The sequence below is a fragment of the Euprymna scolopes genome, chromosome 26 (assembly GCF_053919585.1).
Source record: "Euprymna scolopes isolate OS-2025 chromosome 26, ASM5391958v1, whole genome shotgun sequence".
NCBI lineage: Eukaryota > Metazoa > Mollusca > Cephalopoda > Sepiida > Sepiolidae > Euprymna > Euprymna scolopes.
Window position 1 is genome coordinate 51,169,774 of NC_136507.1, and position 23,248 is coordinate 51,193,021.

The window sequence follows — 23,248 nt, forward strand, 5'->3', positions numbered from 1 at the left end:
ACCACAAATATAGTTTAGATAAAATTTCTGATTAGGCAATTTTATTTCTATATAAATTTCTTATTTGTTGAATCAGAGATTCTCACTTTCTTTACAAAGAAAGTTTTTTGTAATTAAAAGTAACTTTTTTTTTTTTTTTTTTTAACTATTTATGTTAGGTAATTTTTTTTCTATGCTCTTACGTAAATGATCTTAACAACGTCACGATTTATCTAGTGAAGGAGCAAAACATATTTAAAAATAAAAATACAACCATAACTTTTTAATTTATTTTCCTGCCCACTCAAGATGACTCTTATGAGAACTAATATATATATATATATATATATATATATATATATATATGTAACAAAATCACGTTTGTCTTTTTCTTTTTTTTTTTTTGTTTTTTTTTTTCAAACTAAAGCCACACCTTTATATGTTGAATGTATGTTAGTGTGACACTTGCTAAAGATTATATACAGACAAACACACAAGACGAATCTTTTGGAGCAAAACATTAAAGTTGGGTCATCTCTACATGAATAGTAATTTCATTAAGTTGAAATCGGCAAAGGTGAATGACGGGAGGCAAGAAATCTTGGTTTATGTTGACTTCACAAATGAAAATATTTACCTACAAAAAATCAGTGTCGAATGAAACGAGATTAAACGAAACGAGTAAATCAGAGTATACGGTAAGATTTTGCTTGAAATGATTTTATGAGAATATGGATGTTTTTCTTTTTTCATCTTTTTTTGCTTTCGGTTATCTTGTTATGTCGGATTTGTATTATTTCAGTGGAAATCCATTATGAAACTTGCTGAAGAGGTGCTTTGCTTGGTTATACCGAGTTTCTAGTTTTCACCTTCTGCACGTTGACACGCCTGGAAAAATAAAGCTTAGTTTTTATTTTAATGACTATTTTACCACTAAATAACATTAAAGTTTTTATTTTACTTTTTATGTTACAGAGGGATTTTATTTCATTTACACTTAGAGATAGTAACAATTTTTTTTCATTTTGTTAGAACAAAATGAAAAAAATTTTTTAAAAATTGTTACTGAGGATGAGGCATTCTACTGGATGCCAGACATTCCCTCGCTGTCTCATACATTCCAATCGAGTGATCTTTTTAAGATTCTAACCGCCATTTTAAGTGCAATTGCTTGTATCTCTCTTGCACTTGGTTCACCGGGTATAATGAACTGTAAAGTAAATGTACAAATTTTAATATGAATAATAAAAAAACAAAAAAACTCGATTGTTAAAAACAAAATAAGAAAGTTATTGCATTTATGTGCAGTTTTAAAAAGTTATAAACCTTATTCTGGATTCTTTTGTAAAGTCGGCATCTGATGTTTTAATTAAATATCGCTCGATGCGATTACAAAGAACATCAGTTGCATTAAAAAAAATTGTTATGTCCCATTAAATGGCGGAAGTATGAAAAGTAGATACAAGGGGTGAGTTTCTCTCAAAATATCAATATTTTCCACCATCCCATATTTTCTTTACAGTAAGTGAAAGATTTACTAAAAAAAATTATAAAGAAAAATATCACAAATATTGTCTTAAATAATTTATTTTGTTAATCTTTTTTTTTTTTTTTTCACATAGGTATTTAGTAAGGTTATAAGCTATGTAGTTATCTTCCAGTTACGCCTCAGACAAATTATCTTACCCTTTTTATTTGTTCTTTATTTGATCTGTCCTCATTGGCTAGTGACTGGTCGGTGCAGATCATAACGAACAGCCAATGACCATCCCCTATCCAATTCCATCACAGCGAATCATGCCATCTTGTTGCCAGTCAGTTAAGTGAGCGCTTGATAATGATTATCAGTCAGTCAGTCACTATGATCATCCATTGGTTGTCTTTCAGGTACGGCAGCCAGACGATCTGCCGTCTATAGATGCCTGTTTCTCTATCAATATATTATTTGTTTCTAAATGTTTAACCAAATTTCAGAGATTAATAAACAAGACAGTAACTTTCAGTTTTCTGTATTTGTTTTTGTTCCTTAAAGGCCGATACAACACATTTGTTTATGCAAGAATCATATGTGGATACTTTACTATAAAATGCACCTCTAGATATTTTATTAGATTGATTTTGTCTTTTAGACTGAAAATGCAACTTGTAAAAAAAGTTTAAATGTAAACAGGCTTGTAAAATTGCAACAATACAACCAATGCCTTCCTTTCACACATAATGGCTGATAACTTACTAAAAATGAGGGGGGAAAAACAACTTTAAACTTGATGTCTTTCAGGCAGAAAGTATCTGCATAATTGTAACTTTTGAATTCCACTTGTGAAAGCTTACAAATGTCGGCCACGCTCTCTGTTTACCACTTTCCAAAATCCTGAATTCTACCGCATTTTAACATCACATCAAATTAGGAAAGCCATTGGAATGATTCCAAACTTTGAAATTTGACCAAAAGTCAAATTCTCTACAAAACTTCCTGTTCACTCTTCAAATGATGGCCAATGATATTCTTTTTTTACTGTTATTTGTTGCTTCACTTATTCGGGTGGTGTTAAAATTGTTGCAAATATTTGATTAACAAAATATTCGTTTTAGAAATAGTGATAGATTCTGTTTTATGTCAAAATCATAACTTAAAGCTATAAGATGCATGATGGAAGATGAGATTAGCATCCTTAACCACTACTACATAACACTTTTTAAAGTATGCAGTAAACTCCCTATTTCTGTGCCACAGGGAAGCTTCTCAATTTTACCATAAAAAATGATGTATTGCATAACAGTTTGATTGTATACAATTCTACTTTAAAAAATATTACTTTCAAAGTAAACGCATTTCTCATCTTTAATTACTAATCTTTTGGAAAATAATAATAAAAAAAAATGTTCTTTCTCTTTCTTTTTGATCTTCGCCAGCAATTTTTCAATTTTGGTCAACTTATTTTTAATTGCTTTCCCCTTGAGATAAATCCTTTTGTTTGACAAACATTAGAAAAAAAATTCTTTAATCCTCAACTGTAAATTAAAGATTTTTCTTTTAATAAAATGTCTTTAAATGATCACTATTTTATGATACTTGGGTTTGATGTCAATAAAAAAAATCTTTCAAAATTTTTTTGGAGATGGGATTGATACATTTTCATCTTTGGATTACTTTTCATCTTAGTTGTTATTTTCACAACTTTTTCTCTGATGTAACCGCCAACCTTGTTCAGTTGCATTTTTCCAAGCTTTTGCAAATATGAAAAATAACAACCAAGATGCATAACAGTCTGAATATTCTAAATAATCACAAGATTTTTTTCTATCAATTAACAGAGTAATTCAGAATGAATAAAATTGTGTTTAGAACAATAATAAAAAGAAAACTTAGCCTGGAGTCACGCAGTTTAACAATTTAATAGATGCAATCTCCTGTGAGTTCCTTTAAATCATTATCTGTGGACTTATTTACATTAAAAAAATTGTTAGCATCAGTGAATGATAAAAACGGCCCTTTTACATCTTTGCTCAATAAAATATAAAATATTGGATGAGAGAAGCATGAAAAGTAGACATTTTGCCTTTTATTTACTTGTTTATCACGCACACTTAAATAAAACTGTAGCAGCATTTGCAAGGAACAAAATTGTTTCCCCTTAATTCGGCTGTTTTTCCTGCTGTCATAGCAATCATAACACATAAACTTAAAAAGTTTATTTAAGTCAATGATTCTGAAACTTCTTGCATGCAAAGACCAACTCTTTATCAGGAAAATTAGGAAGAGATACTTGCGGTGTTTTATTTTGATTAATAAATGTACATTACAAATCTGAAGATGCTTTTCAAAAAGCAACAAGGCCAAAACCTTCACATCTGTAGACATCTGCTGTATGACCTGGTGATTTGATGCCTTCTGTCTGTATCAACATAATGCAAACATGAAATAAAACTTTTCAGTATTACCTTTTTTTTTTTTTTTCATAAATTTTAATTCTTTCTTCGGCCTGCAGTATTTTGTAAGATAAGAGAAATATTATCAGAAAAAAAAAAAAGCAATCATAATTTTGCTTTATTGTTTAGATTTTCTTTTCATATTTTTTCATCATCTAGATTCACCACCTCCACTTTAGGAATCCCTGATCTAACTCTAATGACTGCACCAGAGTAGGTAATAAGATATAAAGAACCATTCAAAGAAGATGGAGAATTGATTTGCAGGAAAATAGTATATCAATTTCGTTTGTGTTGTCCTTTAAATTGTTATTGTGCCATTTGACTTTATTTACATTTATATTTGTGTTTGTCTATTAGTATTAAAACCATAAAAAAAACTAAGGCTACTAAATAAATGTTAGAAGCTGGGTAACCCAGCTTTATTAAATCTGGTATGCTATAAATCTTGTCAAATCTACTTGCAAACATTCTATTCATAGGAGAAAAAAATTAATTGCATTAATAGCATTCCACATGCAATTTGTTTATGCCATGGTAACCTGTACTCTTGGTTACAACGTAACATTTTTCAGTTAACCGTTTTCTTTGGTCCATATCCTACATCTGATCCATAAATTATCACTGGTTAAAGGTATTAAGACTAATAAAATGGGGCTATTTTTATGTAATTAAGTGGTGCTGGAAGATGCCAAAGGCTTATTGATGTAACTGACTCCTTTATTAGAGAAAAGAGCATGTTAAGATATGCTTCAAACATGAAACCGTTACTAGATAGCTATGCACTTATCCTAATTCCTAGTAATCTGTAGTTTATGAACTCTGTTAGTTTATATCTTGAATAAATTCTTGTTTTAGTAGGTTTTGAATGAATTCTTTTGTGATCTTTCCAGATTTGAAAGGAACTTGGACTATCAAATAGTCATTTTCTAGTTTTTAAATTATTAGTTAATCTTCATGTATTGCAAATTAAAACATTTCCTTTTAAATATTATAATAATTAAATTCAATGTTCAAAATCCTATTGAAAAAAAAAAGTGAACGTTAACCATAAATATGCACATGTTCAGAGAAGATGGCTTGATTGAATTTATAAACTCAAATGGAGATCGAAATGGAAGGACGAAAGAAAAGGGATGAAGTCTGTAAAGTATCACCAAATTAGAGGTAGCTATGGGTATAGTCTAGGCACTGCCAAAAATGGCCGCAAAATCAAGTTGTTGTTGTTTTTTAAAACTAAATTACATTTATTAAAATCCATTATTTCTGAGTAACTTTTTTTTTCCAGAAAGATAAAACCCTGAATTTTATCATATAGAAAACAGAATAATGTAAAACTTTTTCTACTATTTTTAATTAAATTTTAAATGTTAAATTTTCCCAAAAAGTTAACAATTGACATTTTTTGTCTTGCACAAAAAACGTACTTATATATTTAAAAAAAAAGGTTTTTGAAATAATTAATTAATTTATTTATTGTCTAAGATTTAGGATGATTTTCTAAGAGAATATGCAAAAATATTATAATATAAGTACCTGAATTTCAAATAATTCCACTTATTCATATAGGTAACCAGATATTTCGCGTCGATGTAGAGTCTAGATCGACTCTGTTTACGTTTGCATTTGATAAGAAAACTATGGAAGACCAAACAGGCCAAAAAAACTTATTTTTCAGTGACGAAAATTTCAATGTATTATTAAGCTGAGGCTGGCCAGTACCAGATGGGTGACCATTAGTATGAGCTTGGTTTTTAATGTGTATGTGTGTGGGGGCCAGGCTCCCCAAAATGGGGGGGGGGGCAATTTAAAGCAGAATAAAAAAAAATTATTTCAGCGCGTTTGGTCCACCGTAGTCGAAAGGCGGCAAACGTTTTCAAACGGGATCGAAAAAAATGATGCTATTTTTAACACAAAGGGCACAATATTTATCGAATTTTTTTTTTTTTGGTATCAATTATTCAAAGCATGCCCTGTTTGATAATGGTCATGCATTATTCGGCTCGCTAAAAAAAAATTGTTAATTTATTTATCAAAAATTTTAAAATGGCTTTTTTCGTATAAATATTAAAAAAAATTTTTTTTTGTTTTGCTTAACTTAAATTAATTATTTTACTTAACATATTCACCGAATTTCACACTTCAAAACTCAAAAGCGGGATAATTAAACACAATCGAAGTTCTGATATTCAGACGTCAAAATAAGGTATGCAAACAAGTTTTTTTTTTTTTTTTTTTTTTTTTTTAATCTATAATTCTGTCCCTTACAACAACACAATATGTTTTGTTCAGTTTCAGATGATTATTTTAAGCATATTTGTTCCCACTTCAAAACAAGGGGGGGGTTTATAAGCAAAAAAAAAATACATATAAATATCGTTTATGAAAAATAAGTACACTGTTATAAAGTTCATTCTTCTCCTAATAATCGCTGAAAATTTCGTATTGATCGGATAATTACCTGATTTTTGGTAGATTTTTAAAAAGACGGTCCGTCAAAAAGTACTGACCTGCCCCCCCCCCCTAGTTTTGGCGGTGCCTAGTATAGTCTCTAAAACTATTTAACAGAATTTAGCATGAAGAACTCTTGAGATACTAAACACTTACTAACTTCCAAACTATTTATCAGAATTTCACCAAATTTGACATAAAGCATTTTGGGGATGACAGGTGTATCATGGAGCAAAATCAAGATGATAATGTTGTTGCTTCTGCCCTTACTGCTACTAATACTAATAACAAACACTTATACTATAGGTTTGAAAATTATTAAATAGATTTATAACAACTTTGGTACGAAGGAACAATAGCATGTTTGGTGTGCAAGAGGAAATAAAAATTATAATACTATTACTGCTACTAATATTTAGTTTACAAACCGCCTTTTTATTACCTTTCAAGTTATATATGTGCGTGTGAGAGAGAGAGAGAGAAAAAAAAATTAGGTTCATATTTTTGACTTTCCAAAGAGTTTCTTTTATGCTTTTAATGCCATAACTGAAGTAGTTTTTGAGGTGACAGCTTCCACTTTTCATAAAGACTAATTCAAATCAGGGAAACAGTTCAAGAAAAGTTAATTCACTTGAGACAGTCTAAGTTAATAATCTTTGCTTTTCATGTTACTCTTTCCGGTTTTACTATATATGTACAACTAATTGCTGATGAATTCAAGCAACTTCAACTTAGGCGATCTCTTGGGTTTGTTAGTGGAAAATATTGTAGGTCCATGCCTAAAAAGATATTTACAAAAAATAAATTAAAAAAAAAAATATCTCTATATCTTGTGTTTCTGTTTATTTTTTTACAAAGATTTTCTTTTTACTTTTATATTACATACTTTTGTTATTGTGTTAAAAAAATTTCATCTTAAAGAAAAAGATCACTTGTCCGAACATTATTGCATTTATTTTTTTCAAGCTTAAGAGATAATATAAAAAATAAATCTACTTTATTTTTTGTAAATATCTTTTTAGGTATGGACCTACGATATATTTTCGCTCATGGACCTAGATCGCTACAGTCAAAATTGCTTGAATAATGATTCAGCAGCAGCAATTATTCGTACATTAATTTATTTATACATATATAGTAAAACTTTTTGTAATTTTGAAGGTCATTTTCTTTTTAAAACCCCAATTTGCTAAAAAAAACAAAAACAAAAAACAAAAAAACGCCATATTAATTCTATATCTTAGAAGAACGGATCCATTAAGATGTAACCATTCAATCTGTAATAATGATGAAAATGCTATTTAAAACTTGGGCATCATAGACTGCTGATTAGTTTTATGTCATCCAAAGGTATTTAATGACAGACAGCCAACATACAAATATTTATCGAAAGATGATTTATGACTGTAATGAACAATGCAATTACAAGTTCTATAACAATGCAATTACAAGTTCTATAACTGATTTGTAATGTATATTCAGAAATGCCTTGCTTCAGGATAATTCATTGTAGAAGGAAGGGGTATCGGTAATTTTTCTACAAAAGTTGGTCAGAGTCTCTTAGACACATTTCCAAGAAGAAAAAAAATTTAAATACAACGGTTTAAAAGCAATTGAAAGTTTTTTTTTTTTTAAATAACCATTTTAATGCAAGTTCTCAAAAATTAATTCTTGGAGCTAACACATGAAGTCTATATGAGATACATAAATATAGAAGTGTTCAATCAAGATTATCTTCTACTTCTCAAATTTTGAGTTAGTAAAGAACACTAAATTTTCTCTAATTGACTACTTGACTATTTTATAGTTTATCTTTGTAGTCTTTATTTGGTTTGGACAAAAAATCATCTGGTCTGGTGGAGTATCCAGCTTAGTGCTGCTACTTGTGATAACATCACTAGGAGCAGGTGCACCACTCCTTGTATAATCCAGTGCATAGCCATGCTAAGAAAATTTATTTCAGCTTCAAATACTATTATTTTGAATATTTGTTCAGGTTTTATTTGTAGAGTGAACTATCCTCATGCCAGGGTGTTCTGACAAACTCCTGTACAGAGAGACGGAAGACCATGACAGATGGTATCTAGTAGGCATTCAACTCCTACAAGTGTATGTTATGCTATGCATTGGTGTTCATTAAAATAAATAAATCTGCAAGTTAGCAACTCGTCAAATGAAAGTGCATAAAAATGCCAGTGTACACAGTAATCAACATGCATTATGTTTAAATCTGAAAACAAAAGCATTACTGTGCATAATGTACTGTACATTCGAAGAAGGACGGAGGGCACATCGGTTGAAACCTAGTATAAATATTAATGTTGTTTAGGTTAATAATCCAAACAAAATCCATTCTTTCTGGTTTGCATTCTTCATTTCTGATGCATAGAAATCTAAAACTCTGTAAACTTCTTGCGTGTGGGAATGTACCTCAATTCTCAAAATGTAAAAAAAAAAAAAAAAATAGACACTGAGTAATAATTTTTTTTTTCTTTTGCAACATAATTACATTTCTAATCTTTAACGTTTGCCGGTCTTATAACCAATAAAAATGTATTGCCTGCTTATTCTTTTTCCTATTTTTGATCTATAGAGCAGCTTAGTAAGAGTTTCAAACCAGAGAGAAATAACAAAGTGGGTAGAGGGTAGAAAATGAGGGGGAGGGGTAATATTTACTTTTTTCCCAAATTGATCTTTTAATTATTATTTTTTTAATAACGGACAAAAAAATTGACTTCAAATTGAGTTTTATCATGTACTGTCAAAAACAAAACTAACAACTTTGTATCATTTCAAAAAAAATTAAAAAAAAGCGATCGAATTCTGATTAAGCGTTAAATTTTAAAAATTTAATTTCAAGAAAAAAAACTTTCTTGTGAAATGAAGTAATTCAGAATGATTACTTTTTTAAGATTAAAACACATTCTTTCTTGAACGTTGCAGTTCGTTTGACACTACATTTCATTAATTCCATTGCAATTTCAATAACATTAAAAATCGATCATCACTGATAGTACTCCTAAATCTGTTGGTATTGAGTATAAAATGAATATTTTGAAGAAAGCGTATTTCTACTGGTTATCCTATATTATTAAACTTATTGGAAACTTTAAAAGATATAAATCATACATATTCTGATAAAGTATGCCCCCCAGCTAATTATTGTTAAAAAAGTTAATACAATATTCATTTGCAGCAAGTCAGAAAAAAAATTACTGTTTTTTTAATTTTCCGTTTGAAAAAGAATACTGAAACTCTATCATGCAATCAGTTGCTGATGACATTTTTCTTTTCTATTGAACCAGTTGCCAAATTTCATCATGCGAGGAACAGGCATATTAAAAAAAAGCAAACAAACAAAAAAAAAAAACAGAATGCATAAAGAAATGAAAGTTAAAAAAAATAATGATAAAAGCAATTATATATAATATATATTTTTTAATGTTATCAAAATAACGTTCTCCCTTTCTCTCAGGCCAACAACGTCGGATGGCACTGCCAGTACTGTATAAATGGATACAAAAAAAAAACAAAAACGTTGTGTATGAAAGTTCATCTCTTCTTCAAAGTTTTAGTTCAAAAGATTTTGCCTTATTTTTAGATGCATCTCAGCATCCTTATTCACACTATTCATTACTAAGTGTGCAGATTTGACACATCTTCACAATGAATCTGTTTCTATTTTATCTTATCGAATTTTTTTTTTGAATTCCAGTTTTTGAGACAGTGTGTTAGCAAATAAAACCATTTTCATGCTGATTCCAAGCAAAACACAAGGATGACTGACAGTTGAGATAATATGGAATGCAGTTATTGTTGGGGGAAACCTATTCCTCAAACCCATTCCAGGAAATTTATGGCTTATTCAACCTTAAAAAACCCCCCAAAGATATCTGTAAATATAAAAGCGAAAATGTGTGTATGTATGTGTGTTTGTGTGTCCGCTAAAAACTTTCGACAGACAGAACAAAAATTCACAAACTTGATATCATATTGAAGCTCCATCCTTCGCCCGAAAAAATATTGAAAAATTGGGCAAAAACGTTAGTTTTTTTCACCCTGAAATTAACAATTTTTTACAGGGGGGGGAGGCATGACGACGAACAGTTCTACACATGCGTCAGATGACGTCATGACCTGATTTAGTTTAAATAGTTGAAGAACTGACTAAACTTCATGTGTGTCGTGTTAGCTCAGTTGGTTAGAGCGTTGGTTCATTATCTAAACGTTTTGGATTCGAATCGTGGTGTGAGATGTCTTTTTTTTTCTTTTTCTTTTCGATTTTTTAAATTCAAATATTGAACCAGTGTTATTTAAGCCATTTTTCACGTAACGTTCGTTTTTCTGTTTTTTTTTTTTTTTTTTACTTCGCTTATTCTTAGGTTTTCATTAACACACCCGACCGACCACACACACCCAAAAACACCCGGGTACCCACCGATTTTTTAAATTTTAATATCGAAACAAGCTTATTTAAGCCATTTTTCACGTTTTTTTTTGGGGGGGGGGTAACATTCGTTTTTCTGTTTTCTTTTTTGTTTTTTCGATTTTTACATTTAACATCATTCATTTGCCTTGCGTTAATTTTTCTTTTGTTTTTTTCGATGTTCATATTTTTCATGTTAGACTTATGTAGCAATGCATATGACAAATCAGTATTTGAGTCTGACTAGTGATTTCTTTATCGCTGCAATATGCTCTTTATACTAAAAAAGTGTAATTCGCTCCAATTTCTTTAAAATAGAAATAATTTTAAATAACGACTGAAAAAGTTGAAAACATAAGAGATAATTCATATTTTTACCTTTTTTAGGTAAAAATGTGAATTATCAAATTTTGAGCTTTTATTTCTTATATCTTCATAATTTACATAATTTAAAAAAATTAAAATGAAATTAATGAATTGTGGACTACACCAGATATTTACAGTTAGTTTATTATAATTAATGAAATTTTTTTTTGTTTTCCAACTCTGGCAGTAAGTACTGACTTTGTATTGATTATATTTGTATATTATAAAAAAATTGAATGAATAAATAAATAAATAAATAAGACTGTTGCTTTGGATTGAATCCTTTGTTGGAAATAATTACTGGGACTCTAATTAAAATACATTTATTAGATGCAATGTCTGTCATGATAATGATGCAAGTCATTTAATCTTTCAACATCAGTTTCTTTCATCCAGTAGACTCGGTTTGCATCAATAAAATGTTAGCAGTTGGAAAAAGGAAAAATTCAGTCTAAAATTAAAGTAAAAAAAAAAATTCTGTCGGAGGAAGGGGGAGAATTAGCATGACTACTTATATCCCCCCACCTTAATCTAACATAAGATATATTTGGTCATTTGCATTTCTTAGTTTGTAAATAAGCAATGGAAGAAGGGTCATTATATAAAGTAAAGTGAGATTTTTCTCTTATTTACTTGAATGATATAGCTCCATAAACAGAAAGCGCATGTAGAATTATGCTTTGTATGAGCTTTAGTCAGATTGTCAGATTATTTGTATGTGCTTAAAGAAAGAAGGAAAACACTAGTCTGTCACCAGTTATTTTCCAGTAAGCCTGATACCTATTTATACACCTGGGTGGAGTGTTTCCTTCCAGCACCTGGTATTCCCAAATGATTATCCATCTGGGTACTAACTAGACACCGTGTCACTTAAATCTGTGTGTGTGATAGAGAAAAGGAGAACCTAATGATATCAAAAAGTCTAGAAGCAGAAAACGACTATTTTAAAGTTTTCCTTATAGAATATTTGTTCTATCAAGGCATTATAGTTGAGACTTTCTTATTATTTTACTCGTACATGTGGGAGAGAGCTAAATTGTAACTTTTTTCAAGGTTACAGGCTTTTTTTCAATTAATAGATTGTTTTTAATATATGATGTAAATTTCTTAGAAGGCGTGAAAGAAGAGAGGGGTAATATTACTTTTCTATTAATGAAGGTCTAAACTCTGTGGGTTTACATATATATTTACTAAAATATTTGAATATTAAATTGTGACTAAAATTTAAAACGAAAAATTATCGTTTTTCTCTTTCTCGTCCATTATATTTGATCGCCACAAGCAATGACTAACACTGTCGTCAGGTTGATTTTTAACTTGTTTCTTTTTTAGCATGTATTACTTGTAACAACAAGATCTGTTGACTTTTTTTTTTTTGTTTGATTAAAAATGACTGGAAAGACCTGAGGCAAATACTTTATGCTCCACTTACTATTTTGGTTAAAACCTTTTTTTTTTTTGTTTGTTTGTTTGCTTCACAAGAATTTCATAAAGGATGTCAATTTTTTTTTTGCCTTTTTTTTGCCTTTTCTTTGCCTTTAAAGCTAAACTGCTAAACATAGAAATGTTATTTCACATTTTCCAATCTTAATCTAAAACTTGATGTTCAAATCAATGAAATCTTCATCAAGAATTATTGGAGACTATAGAATCAACCAGACCAAGTTTAAATTCTATCGGATCCGTTGAATTCAATTACATATTAATAGTATTAGGTAAGATATAAACCCCAAATTTATTCCTGCAGCTACAGGTCATCATCATAGCATTTTGCTCGATCTCAAGATTCATCATCTGGAAGAGTTCAAGGCATTCATCAGCTCTGTATTCGAGCATACCTCGCTCTGGGGACAGTCCATGAGAATGTGTGTAATAGTCTGTACATTGGCGCCGCAGGGACACCAATCTTCTTGTACATAGCTCTCACTTGTGTAGGTTGTCCTGTGTTTTGGCAACCTTTGCTCAAGCCTGATTGAGTGTCACCCACTCTTTCCAGGGTAGTTCATAGCCTACCAGGAGATCTTCTATCTGTGCTAGGAGAACCTTGTCATCTTTGACACTCATTCAACCAATGCAATGAAAGGAGGCTGGTGTTGTTCATTCAAGACCTTTGATGGTGGCAAAGCTCTTGCAGGATGGTAGTTGCTGCTGCACCTTTTGATGTCCATATAGTGGATGGCAATTGTCATTGCTCTGCTTGTCACATTCTAACTTCGCTGTTGCCTCTTGACAAATCTGCAGAAAAGTGATTCCAGGCAGCCTGTAAACAAATGATAGCTATGAGTAAAATAGTGACTTGGATTTAACTAATCGTATACAATGAAATTCATCATTGAAATATTGCATTTTTGCTGTTAAATAGTCCAAACAGGCATGCAGACTGTAGAATCAAAATGACCTTCACAAGTGTTCCAACTAGTGTCCAGTTAACGAACTCTTGCTTGAATGGATCAATATATGCATAGGCTAAAATGTTTACTCATAGACACTTCATCAGAACTGGAAGAATGGACTTACCCATCTAAGAACAAACTGCTTGTATACCATCTCTGTTTGCTGATCTCTATTTAGTTCTAGCTTAACTACCTCTTGGCATTTTGACTAAGAACAAAGTGTAGTATCTGTTTTGATGTTACACTTTATCTTTTTGTTTTAGTTCAGTGAAGAATAAATCCTTCTAGATTAAGGTAATTTACATTTTTGTCTCAATCCAGAGTGCCCTTTTTTGGGGAGTTGAATTTTCCCCACAATAAAAACCGACTCTGCTCTGGTGAGGGAGGGAGGTAAGTAAACATGTACTAATAAATTGAATACAAACAAAAGAAACTAAACTTTTACCAGATTATTTATTGTTAGAAATAAAATATAATTCCACGTTTTCTTGTGATGCCTTTATGAACCTTTATAATGAGAACTTATAAAATATGGCCGTAATAATGCAAGTGGTCTAATGTATTGATAAATGCAAATTTTGTTGAAAAAAAGAACAAACTCCAAAGATATTGACTTTTTCTATATGTCACAGCCTCACTTGAGGAGCTTTGTCAGTCACATATGAGAATCTAGTTTCCAAGTTTTTTTCTATCTGCTGTAAGGAATGATGTTAGAGCAAAGTTCTGTGTCTATTTGTATGTCATTTTGGGTAATGAATGAAGAGTTTGCAATCAGTGGCTAATGGCACAGCATTAATTATATTTTAGTAAAAGACAGGAAGTAACTGCGCTTACAAAAAAACATAAGTCTCTTCTAAACAAGAATGGAATGTTATAAATATGCAGAACAATTTGTCAAATCTTGAAGTTCAGTTAAAAAGAAAAAATGTTTGTTTTAATCTCTTTTTGTAGAAGGTACAAAAAGTATTTAATACAATGTTTTTAAACAAATACAAAATCTGGGATTACAAGCCAATTAAAAACCTTTTGTAAAAATGTTTACAAAAAAATGTAAATCGTATAAAAACCTTTCAACTCTAGGGGATATTATCTATTCTCTTAAAAATTGATACTTATCACGTGAACCATCGATATTGATTTTTCAAGGTATCATCCCCATCCTCACTCTGCAGTTATTTCTGTTGTCTTAACAGCATCTAATTATTCCCTTGTTATTCTTTCATTTGATATTGCTGACATCTGTTATTGGTGACAGTAATCTGGATGTGGTCATTGAACTAATGATGTTGAGTAAAATTGTTAGAAATTTTTTTTTTTTTTTTTTTTGACCATTGTTTTATAATGTCAGCTTCAAATATTTATTTATTTTTTTTTTCTATTTCGACACAAAGGAACTTGGCCTTTTTCCTTATTTGTATCAAATTTATTTTTTTGCAAAAATTTTATTTTTTAAATTATTTTTAGAGTATCTAATTGTACGTTTTATTTTGATATTTAATACTCTTACGAAAATATTATTATACTGATTCTTCGTTCTGTATAACTTGTGTATCAAAGTTTGAAAAGCACACTATGAAATTTTAATAATTGAAAGTAAAAATTTGTGAATGAACATTAAATGATCCCCCTTTTATTCGATAAACATTTAATTACAAAATAAAACATGGAATATTAGATCAATTAAAGATCCAATTTGTAGATTATAAAAAACTTTTGAAAAATTTGTGTTGTATTTTTTTATAGAGCGAGAGAAGTATATTTGCTATATCTGATACTACAGCCCAAAATTTAGAAAAAGTGTTTGTAAACAGGATAATGTTTGTTTAAACACTGGTAAAAAAAAAAAAAAACTATTTTTGGTTCACATTATATTTTCAAAAAATGTTAATCTCATTTTAAAACTTTTTCAAATAAATAAATATCAAATACAAATTTAATTTTGTCAAACATATAAAATTTAAAACTTGAACCGATTTAAAATGTTTAAACCTTGTTGAAAATTCTCATTAAATTTTCATAAATAAAACTTGTTGGATGGAAGCTTCAGTCTGAAAAAAAACCCCCTTGTGTTGAGAGTTTGAGTTGGTGAAAATTGTCCAACGGGAAAAGACAAGAAAAAAAAAATAAATCGTTTGAAAACAAGCTCACAGTCTTTAAAATAATAAAAAAAATCTCTCGAAATAATATATACAGGTGAATGTTGTTTGCTTGCAGCATTGTATATTATTTGTTAAATGTAATATGTAGAAGGTAGTACAATGCAGAAGTAACCGAAAGACACAAACTGAAGCAGATGAAGAATAGTTGAATAGTTTTATTAATACAACTACAAATACATGCGTATATATTTCATACACATATTTTATAATCACGGTACAAGTATAAGTAAATTGTGTGTGAAATATACACGTATTTTACAAGTAGAAGATTTCTTAGGTTGGATCTTTTAAAATTTTAGGAGTCAGAATAAGGCGCTTGGACTACCGACTTAACAATCGTGTGAGATTCAAACTTACAAGTTTTATTTCAAAGTAACTTTATCAAAGTACCAACTCTGTACTGGAGGATAACTAAATATATAGGTTGCCTATATGGATAAGAGTTGTTAAAAGTGCAATGCAAGGTCTGATGCCTTAAACATAAAACTAACAGTTACCATGATGCAGGAGTTAAATATATAATCTCATGATATTCACTTATTTTGTAGATTTGTCTACAATTAAAGATGTGGTGAATATTATTTTATATGGATTGCCTTTCAACAGTATGAAACTCATCTTGTCAACTACTTACCTTTTATCTCTTTGGGTCATATTATACAGAAGGACATATTTAGAAAATTTTAATTCACTTTTATTTGAACCATCAAAATTACAAATGAGTTCAATTAAATCTTATAGATAACAGCTCAAAATAAGACTGTTGATAACAATTGTTTTAAAAAGTTATTTGATATGTTGAAAAATATGTATATATCAGACAGGAAATTCACAGAAAAAAAAACAATGAATACGAAAGATCTGGAATGTTTTTGATTTGGGACCAAGCTAATCAGGAAGAAGCGTTAAATGATTAAATATCCATTTCATTTATTTGATGAAATATTTTAGTGAAATATATATATATATATATATATATATATATATATATATATATGATATTTAAAGTTGTCTCAATAACTCAAACGTTTAAAACATTTTTTTGTTTAATTTTAAAGAATCCATTCACATGTCAAAAACAAAGGCTGAGTTGGTTCATTTTTTAAAGATAGTTTCAGCATGTTAAAATTATTTGATTTATTAGAAAAAGTGAAATCGAAGCGGCACTAACCTTAAGCAGGTTGAATCGGCTTCCTCCGAAGGAAGTTTCATGGGAGTATGAAATTCACAAGCAGTCCCCAGTCACATGTAATTTATTATAAAATCCAAAATTAGGAAATCAAGTTTTTCTTTTTTTTTTTTTTAATACTCCTTAATAACAATCATAAACAAATAATCAACATAACAAATGTATACTTTTTTTTTAAGCATTTAAATCTCAATATACCTTATCTTGATAACTGCCAACAATTCAACAAAATATTTTATTGAATTTTTTCATAGAAATCTCTCCAGACAAGACATAAAACCACTTGATGTATAGCTCTAAAAATACTATAAGATTAAAAACTAGCCAATAATAAGAATTAGATGGATTTATTCTGGCCTAGAAAACAGTAATTTTCTCTCATGGAATGTGAGGACTAAACGACAAAAGGAAAGCAGGAGTTATGAGGCTGCTGAAAATATACTCATGGTTCACTTTCTACTCTCCTTTTACTTCAATAAGTCCAGTTCTGAAATGGTGTTTAAGTTATTCCCCATAAATATACTTTTCTGTCCTATTGTTTGTCATCCATATATAAATTCATCTTCACAATTGTCCATAGTTTTTTGTTTTTTTTTTTAATCCCATTTAGGAAGACTTAATGAACTCATTCCATTGTCTTCTCTTTTGTATATCTTCTTTACTAAAAACATCCACACTTCAACTTACATACATGATAATGAGCATAAATGCACACTTTATTTTGAAATTTGTATCATCATTCAAAAAATATAATGTCCACAACCTTTGAATGGTGCAATAATGATAGACAAGTCAGCTTTCATATATATCATGACCCAATTTTTATGCTATCAAATACAGAAGCGTATCAAATACAATAACTAGGGGACAAAATTTTAAAACCTAATATTTGTTAGAAATAACAAATGTGAAAATTTGAAATCTTAACAACTGGTAGTCGTTATCATCTATAATAACATACTAAAATTTGAATCATTTGCAAAGAATAGAAAAAGAATTATTTATTTTCAAAATAGGAACATCCAAAAGTAATGGACAAAATTGAGAAAAACAATGTAAACAGTATGCTATATTCAAATTTTTTTGATTTCCTCTAAAGAATAAGTATTACTTAGTCATTTGTAAACGTTGCATTAGCCGGCACCATGGCGAAACGCCAAAAACTTCATTACTCTGTGAGACAAGCTATTGTGAAGCTATACAAGGAAAAGCACACCATTAGAGATATTTCAGAGAAAGTGAAACATTCCAAGAGTGTTGTAGGCAGGGTTGTTAAATCCTACAATGATACTGGCAAAATAGTGCTTTTAAAACCGGCAGACCCTGCAAAACTTCGGCAAGAGAAGATCGAATAATGCAGCGTATGTCATTAAAAGACCGTTTTAAGTCTTGCACAGAAATTAAAAGGGTTATGAATAGTATCTCATGTGTTAATGTGTCAAGACACTGTTTCTAGACGACTGCAAGAAATAGGGCTGTTTAATCGAACCCCAGGGAAGAAATCACTTGTTAGTTCGAAATTGAAGAATAAGAAGAGATTAGAGTTTGCAAACAGGTATGTAATATGAACATATGAAAATTGATCAAAAGTGTTTTTCAGTGATGAAAGCAAGTTTAATTTATTTGGAAATAATGGAAAAAAACAATGTAAAGAGACGTATTGGTGAAAGATTAAGTGCAAAGTGTACTAAGAAAACTGTCAAGTTTGGGGGCGGAAGCGTCATGGTATTTGGAATGTTTTCTAGCCAAGGTACAACGCCTCTTGTCCGGTTACAAACTCGTGTAAACGCACAGATCTATAAAAACATTGTTCAAGATCATGTTGTGCCAATCATACAGAATTCAGGTTTCGATAGGGCTACCTTTATGCAAGATAATGCCTCATGTCACAAGGCAAAGGTGGTAATGAGTTACTTTAGCGAGCAAGATTTCGAAATTATGGATTGGCCACTTCAAAGTCCTGACTTAAATCTAATAGAAAAGCTTTGGAAGATTTTAGGAGTGAAAGTTATGGAAAGAAATCCCACTAACACGGAGGATTTGTGGGTGAAGCTTTAAGAAGAATGATCTAAAATTAGTATCGAGAATTGTCAAGAACTGATTCGTTCTTGTAGTCGAAGATGTGTAGCTGTCATTGAGAGCAAGGGCTCGTTTACTAAATATTGATTGTACAAGTATTTTTTTTATTGTTTTTGGCTGTTTATATTTTTTTTCTCATTTTTATCCCTTACTTTTGGACGTTCCCATTTTGAAAATAAATAATTGTTATAATTCTTTTACTATCCTTTGCTAATGATTCTAATTTTAGTATGTTATTATGGATGATAACGATTACCAGTTGTCAAAATTTCAGCCTTTTACATTATTTCTAACAAATATTAGGTTTTAAAATTTTGTCCCTTAGTTTTGGACGCTACTGTATGTGCCTTAATAAAAGGAGTTTACTTAGATTTCCTGATCTCAATTTACAAAGTATTTTGCATATTTTGTCCTTGATCCTCTCGATTCAAACCTGTTCCAACATATGATCACGGGTCAAGTGATTGTTTAGCTATAACTCCTCTAATTTATGCTCAGTTCAAGGAGGCAAGTTCTTAATGATCTCTAAAACTTATTTTACATTTCCAAAATGAAATTCTTTCTTCAATATCTTTACTATTTTCTGCTTTTTGTTAAATTATTTTTATTACCTATGTTTTAATATTCTGGGAAAATTATGATCATCGGTTTACAGAGATTTTAACTTGATATCTTTTAACTTTCATAATAAGTCTAATATATGTCCTAGATATCTCAATATAACTTAAGTGAATGAGAATTTTGTTTATGGTTTTTAATGTGTTGGAATGGACTATATCATTTAAAGTTCAAAATGATAATAAATTCAAAATGGACATATTTTCAAGTGAAAAAATTAATCAACTCCAAAATGGATCAATTAACTCCAAAATTAGATATTTGTTTTAGTAAATTGATGATTCTTCTTTCAATTAACTTACCTCATGAGTAAGGAAGTTGTCTGGTTGTCTTCATTTTGTGTGTGTATGCAAAAGAATGGACAGGAAGTGCCTTAGAAAGGCGAATGAAAGGGGTATTATCTTAGTTATTGATAACGCCCTTTGTCATACTTCAATTGAAGAAGTTGTGGGGGGGGGAGTATGAATTTTCACAACACAAGACTTGCTCTCTGTAGCCCAATGTTAAATCCTATTGAAAAGGTCTGATCAGCTGATGTAATAAATATGGCAGACTCAATTGTTGGAACTTCAAGGCATCTTTAACAATTAAAGAATTTCACCTCGGCAAGTTAGAAGCGATGATCTCAGAGGCTATTAATATTTCCCCTGAAACTTGCACTAACTTCATATCTGAAATACATAGATTATTTCCCAACTTAGATAATATTAAATTTTAAATAAATTTCTTTTGAGCGTTTATATTATTTTCTATCATCCCTTTGAAGTAAAAATAAAAGAATAGATATTAAATTTATTTGTGTTATATTATTTCTCATTTTGAAGTTGTTTTCCAACTTGAAATTGATTAATCCATTTTGAAGTTGATTAAATTTTTTACTTGAAAATAAGTCCACTTAGAAATTGATTATCATTTTGAACTTGAAATGGTATAATTTCAATTTTTGTAAATGTTTGAGTTATTAAAGTTTACTGCATTTGCATATTAACTTCAAACGAGTTGAATAAGAATGGTACAGATCTACAAAAACGGTTATGACTTAAGCATAAAACTAGCAATTACCATAATGCAAGAGTTAAATAATCTCATCAATATAATATTCACTTAATTTGTAGATTTGTTTACAATTCAAGATGTGGTAATTATTTTATATGGATTGCCTTTCAACATTATGAAACTCATCTTGTCTGTACTATAGATTTGTCTTATTGACTTATAATATAGATTTGTATTAAACACAAGAAAGTTACTTATTTCTGCTTTTTAGCTTCAGAAACAGTCGTATTCAGGTTGTATTTGTACACAAAGTATGTTATTAACAATGTATTTGTTACCGAGTTTTTTTGGGTTTTTTTTTTTACCTGTTATTGCATAGTGAGTCAAAGTTGTCACAGTATAGCTGTTTCATTTTTAGAAATAACTGTTTATTATTATATAATTTTATATATTATATAATCGTCGTCTTGGTTGGAATTGTAACAATTCAGAATCAGCTCACAACAAAGATGTTATAGTTAACATTAGGTTTAGATAACACTTCACTCAATAAGTTCCGGGCCTAAGTAATAAAACAATTTTTAGGCAAAATTCAACTTTACTAACAAATGCTTTTTTTTAAATTTTTTATTTTATTTTAGAATTTGTTTTTGTTCTCAAAATATGCCTCATTTTCCAATATCACTTCATTGGAGGCAAATTTCTTTTTCTAGAACATTCTTTTGAGGTTTGCAAATAGTCAGTTGCTTGAAGGAAAATAAGGAGGCTGCAATTCACATAGTTTTGCCGTCGTTGCTATCAACTTGTGACATGGTGCATCGTCTCGGTGAAAGAGTAATTTTGTTTTTCATTTGTGGCCGTTTTTTATTACTTCCTTCAAATGCATTAATAATTCTATAATATTGGCTCTTGATGGTTCTTTTAAGGTAATCGAAAAAAAAGACTTTGTGTATCCCAAAATATGGGGGTCAAAATCTTTCCTGCTAATGTTTGTGCTTTTGATCTCTTTGTTCACTCAGCTGATTGCAGATTTGACTTTAGAGTGAAGTGAAGGGTCCATTTCATCTATTGCCACATATTAATGCAAAAACTATTTTGTTGTGTTGCAAACAATGTTTTGAGTTATTAATGCATTGTTATTTTTGATCAATTGTGAAAAAACATGGCATCCACTTTGAACAGAGCTTTTCCATTGATAAATAAATTCATGCAAAATGAAAATCATTGCCTTCTGATATTTCACCCCTCTCGAATCTCACACGCCTTCAATTTATGATCACTCAAAACGAGTTTTGGCTTTTTTTTTTTTTCCCTGAATAACTGTTGGATTTAGGCAACCTGAGCGTTCAGCATTCTTTGTGTCTATATAACCACGTTTAAAGTAACCTAATACTTCCTTACTCTTGTTTCTGATGGATCAGAACTGAATAACACTTTTAAAACCATTGCTTTCCTTGGACATTATTTTTCATCATCAGAAAGTATGAACATATAAAAATTGAGATTTTTTTCATTGTTTTCAAAATTTGCAACAGTGACTTCACTTAAATTACTGTATTTTGTAAACTTATAATCCAGTTGTTTAAATTTTGACACTTGTGCTTTGAAGATTAGCACTTTATAAAAATCTTATGGTGTTTTGTTAGTACCATCTATATGTCAGAACTTATTGAGGGAGGCGTTATATGGTTGTGTGCTGTAAACTCCAAAACTTATTAACTAATAATTGTGAAATTTTAGAACATAACTGCTAGATAAAAGGTTTTGGTAATGTGGGCTATATTTAACTTAATTTAGTTTAAGGTATGCAGGAAGCCCTTTGTGAAAATTCACCTATCTCAAATTTTAATGTTGGTTAATAAATAGTCTCAACATTCTAGTTTCTTTGAATTAAGCGTAGTTAGATGGGAAATAGTATGACCACAACCTCTGATTTGAAAATCCCAATATTTTTGATTTGTATGAAATTTGTTTCATAGTTATTAAATCCCAACCAAACAAGATTTCCTGAATTTCAATTTCTTAAAACCCCAAATTTTAGCTATTCTAGAATCAAAATTAGAATGAGGATTTTATACAAGTTTTTTAGTATATATATTTTGATTGAAATTTTTGTAAGTGGACATAAGTGCTGCAATACACCTGCTCTATGAATTTTATTATGAGTTAGCAGAAACCCATGCTGATTTCAGTATAAGAATTTGAGAAATGGTAAAATACCGAATTATCTATATATTAATATGATAGTGTGTGTTCTTTGTGTGTCACACTTACCTCCGGGTCGTTTAATTGTTATGTTCTTCTATTTTTTGTCATAAATAATTTTACCAAGAATTCTTCATAAGTTTTGGTTTCAGTTTCGATTATGGCTGAAGAAACTCGAGTTATATATATATATATATATATATATATACATATATATATATATATATATATATATACTAGCAAAAGTACCCGTCGTTGACTGGGTTCAAAAACAGCCTACAGAAAATGGACTCTGATTTATGAAAGTATGATAGGTTATGAAAAGGAAGGGTTGTAAATAGATAGCTTCGAATTTGGTGGTATCAAAACCAAAGCAAAATATGATGAAAGTAAAAATAAAATAGATAAACCCCATAATTTATTATACCATACCTGTTCACACTGAAACACTTATCAC

General features: G+C 29.8%; 1 protein-coding gene across 8 annotated transcripts in view; it reads left to right on the forward strand.

The window, feature by feature from the left end:
* LOC145248037 (serine/threonine-protein kinase N2-like) overlaps window positions 1–23,248 on the forward strand; it is a 412,484-nt gene that overhangs the window by 28,297 nt on the left and 360,939 nt on the right. For 4 of the 8 annotated variants that reach the window (XM_080109761.1, XM_080109763.1, XM_080109762.1 and 1 more), the window contains exon 1: window positions 398–677. The exons of the other annotated variants lie outside the window; for them this stretch is intronic. In XM_080109761.1, the coding sequence (XP_079965887.1) occupies window positions 561–677 (117 nt within the window). In that variant the 5' untranslated portion in view covers window positions 398–560. Of the gene's footprint in view, window positions 1–397; window positions 678–23,248 lie in introns of those variants that run through there. 8 annotated transcript variants of the gene reach the window in all.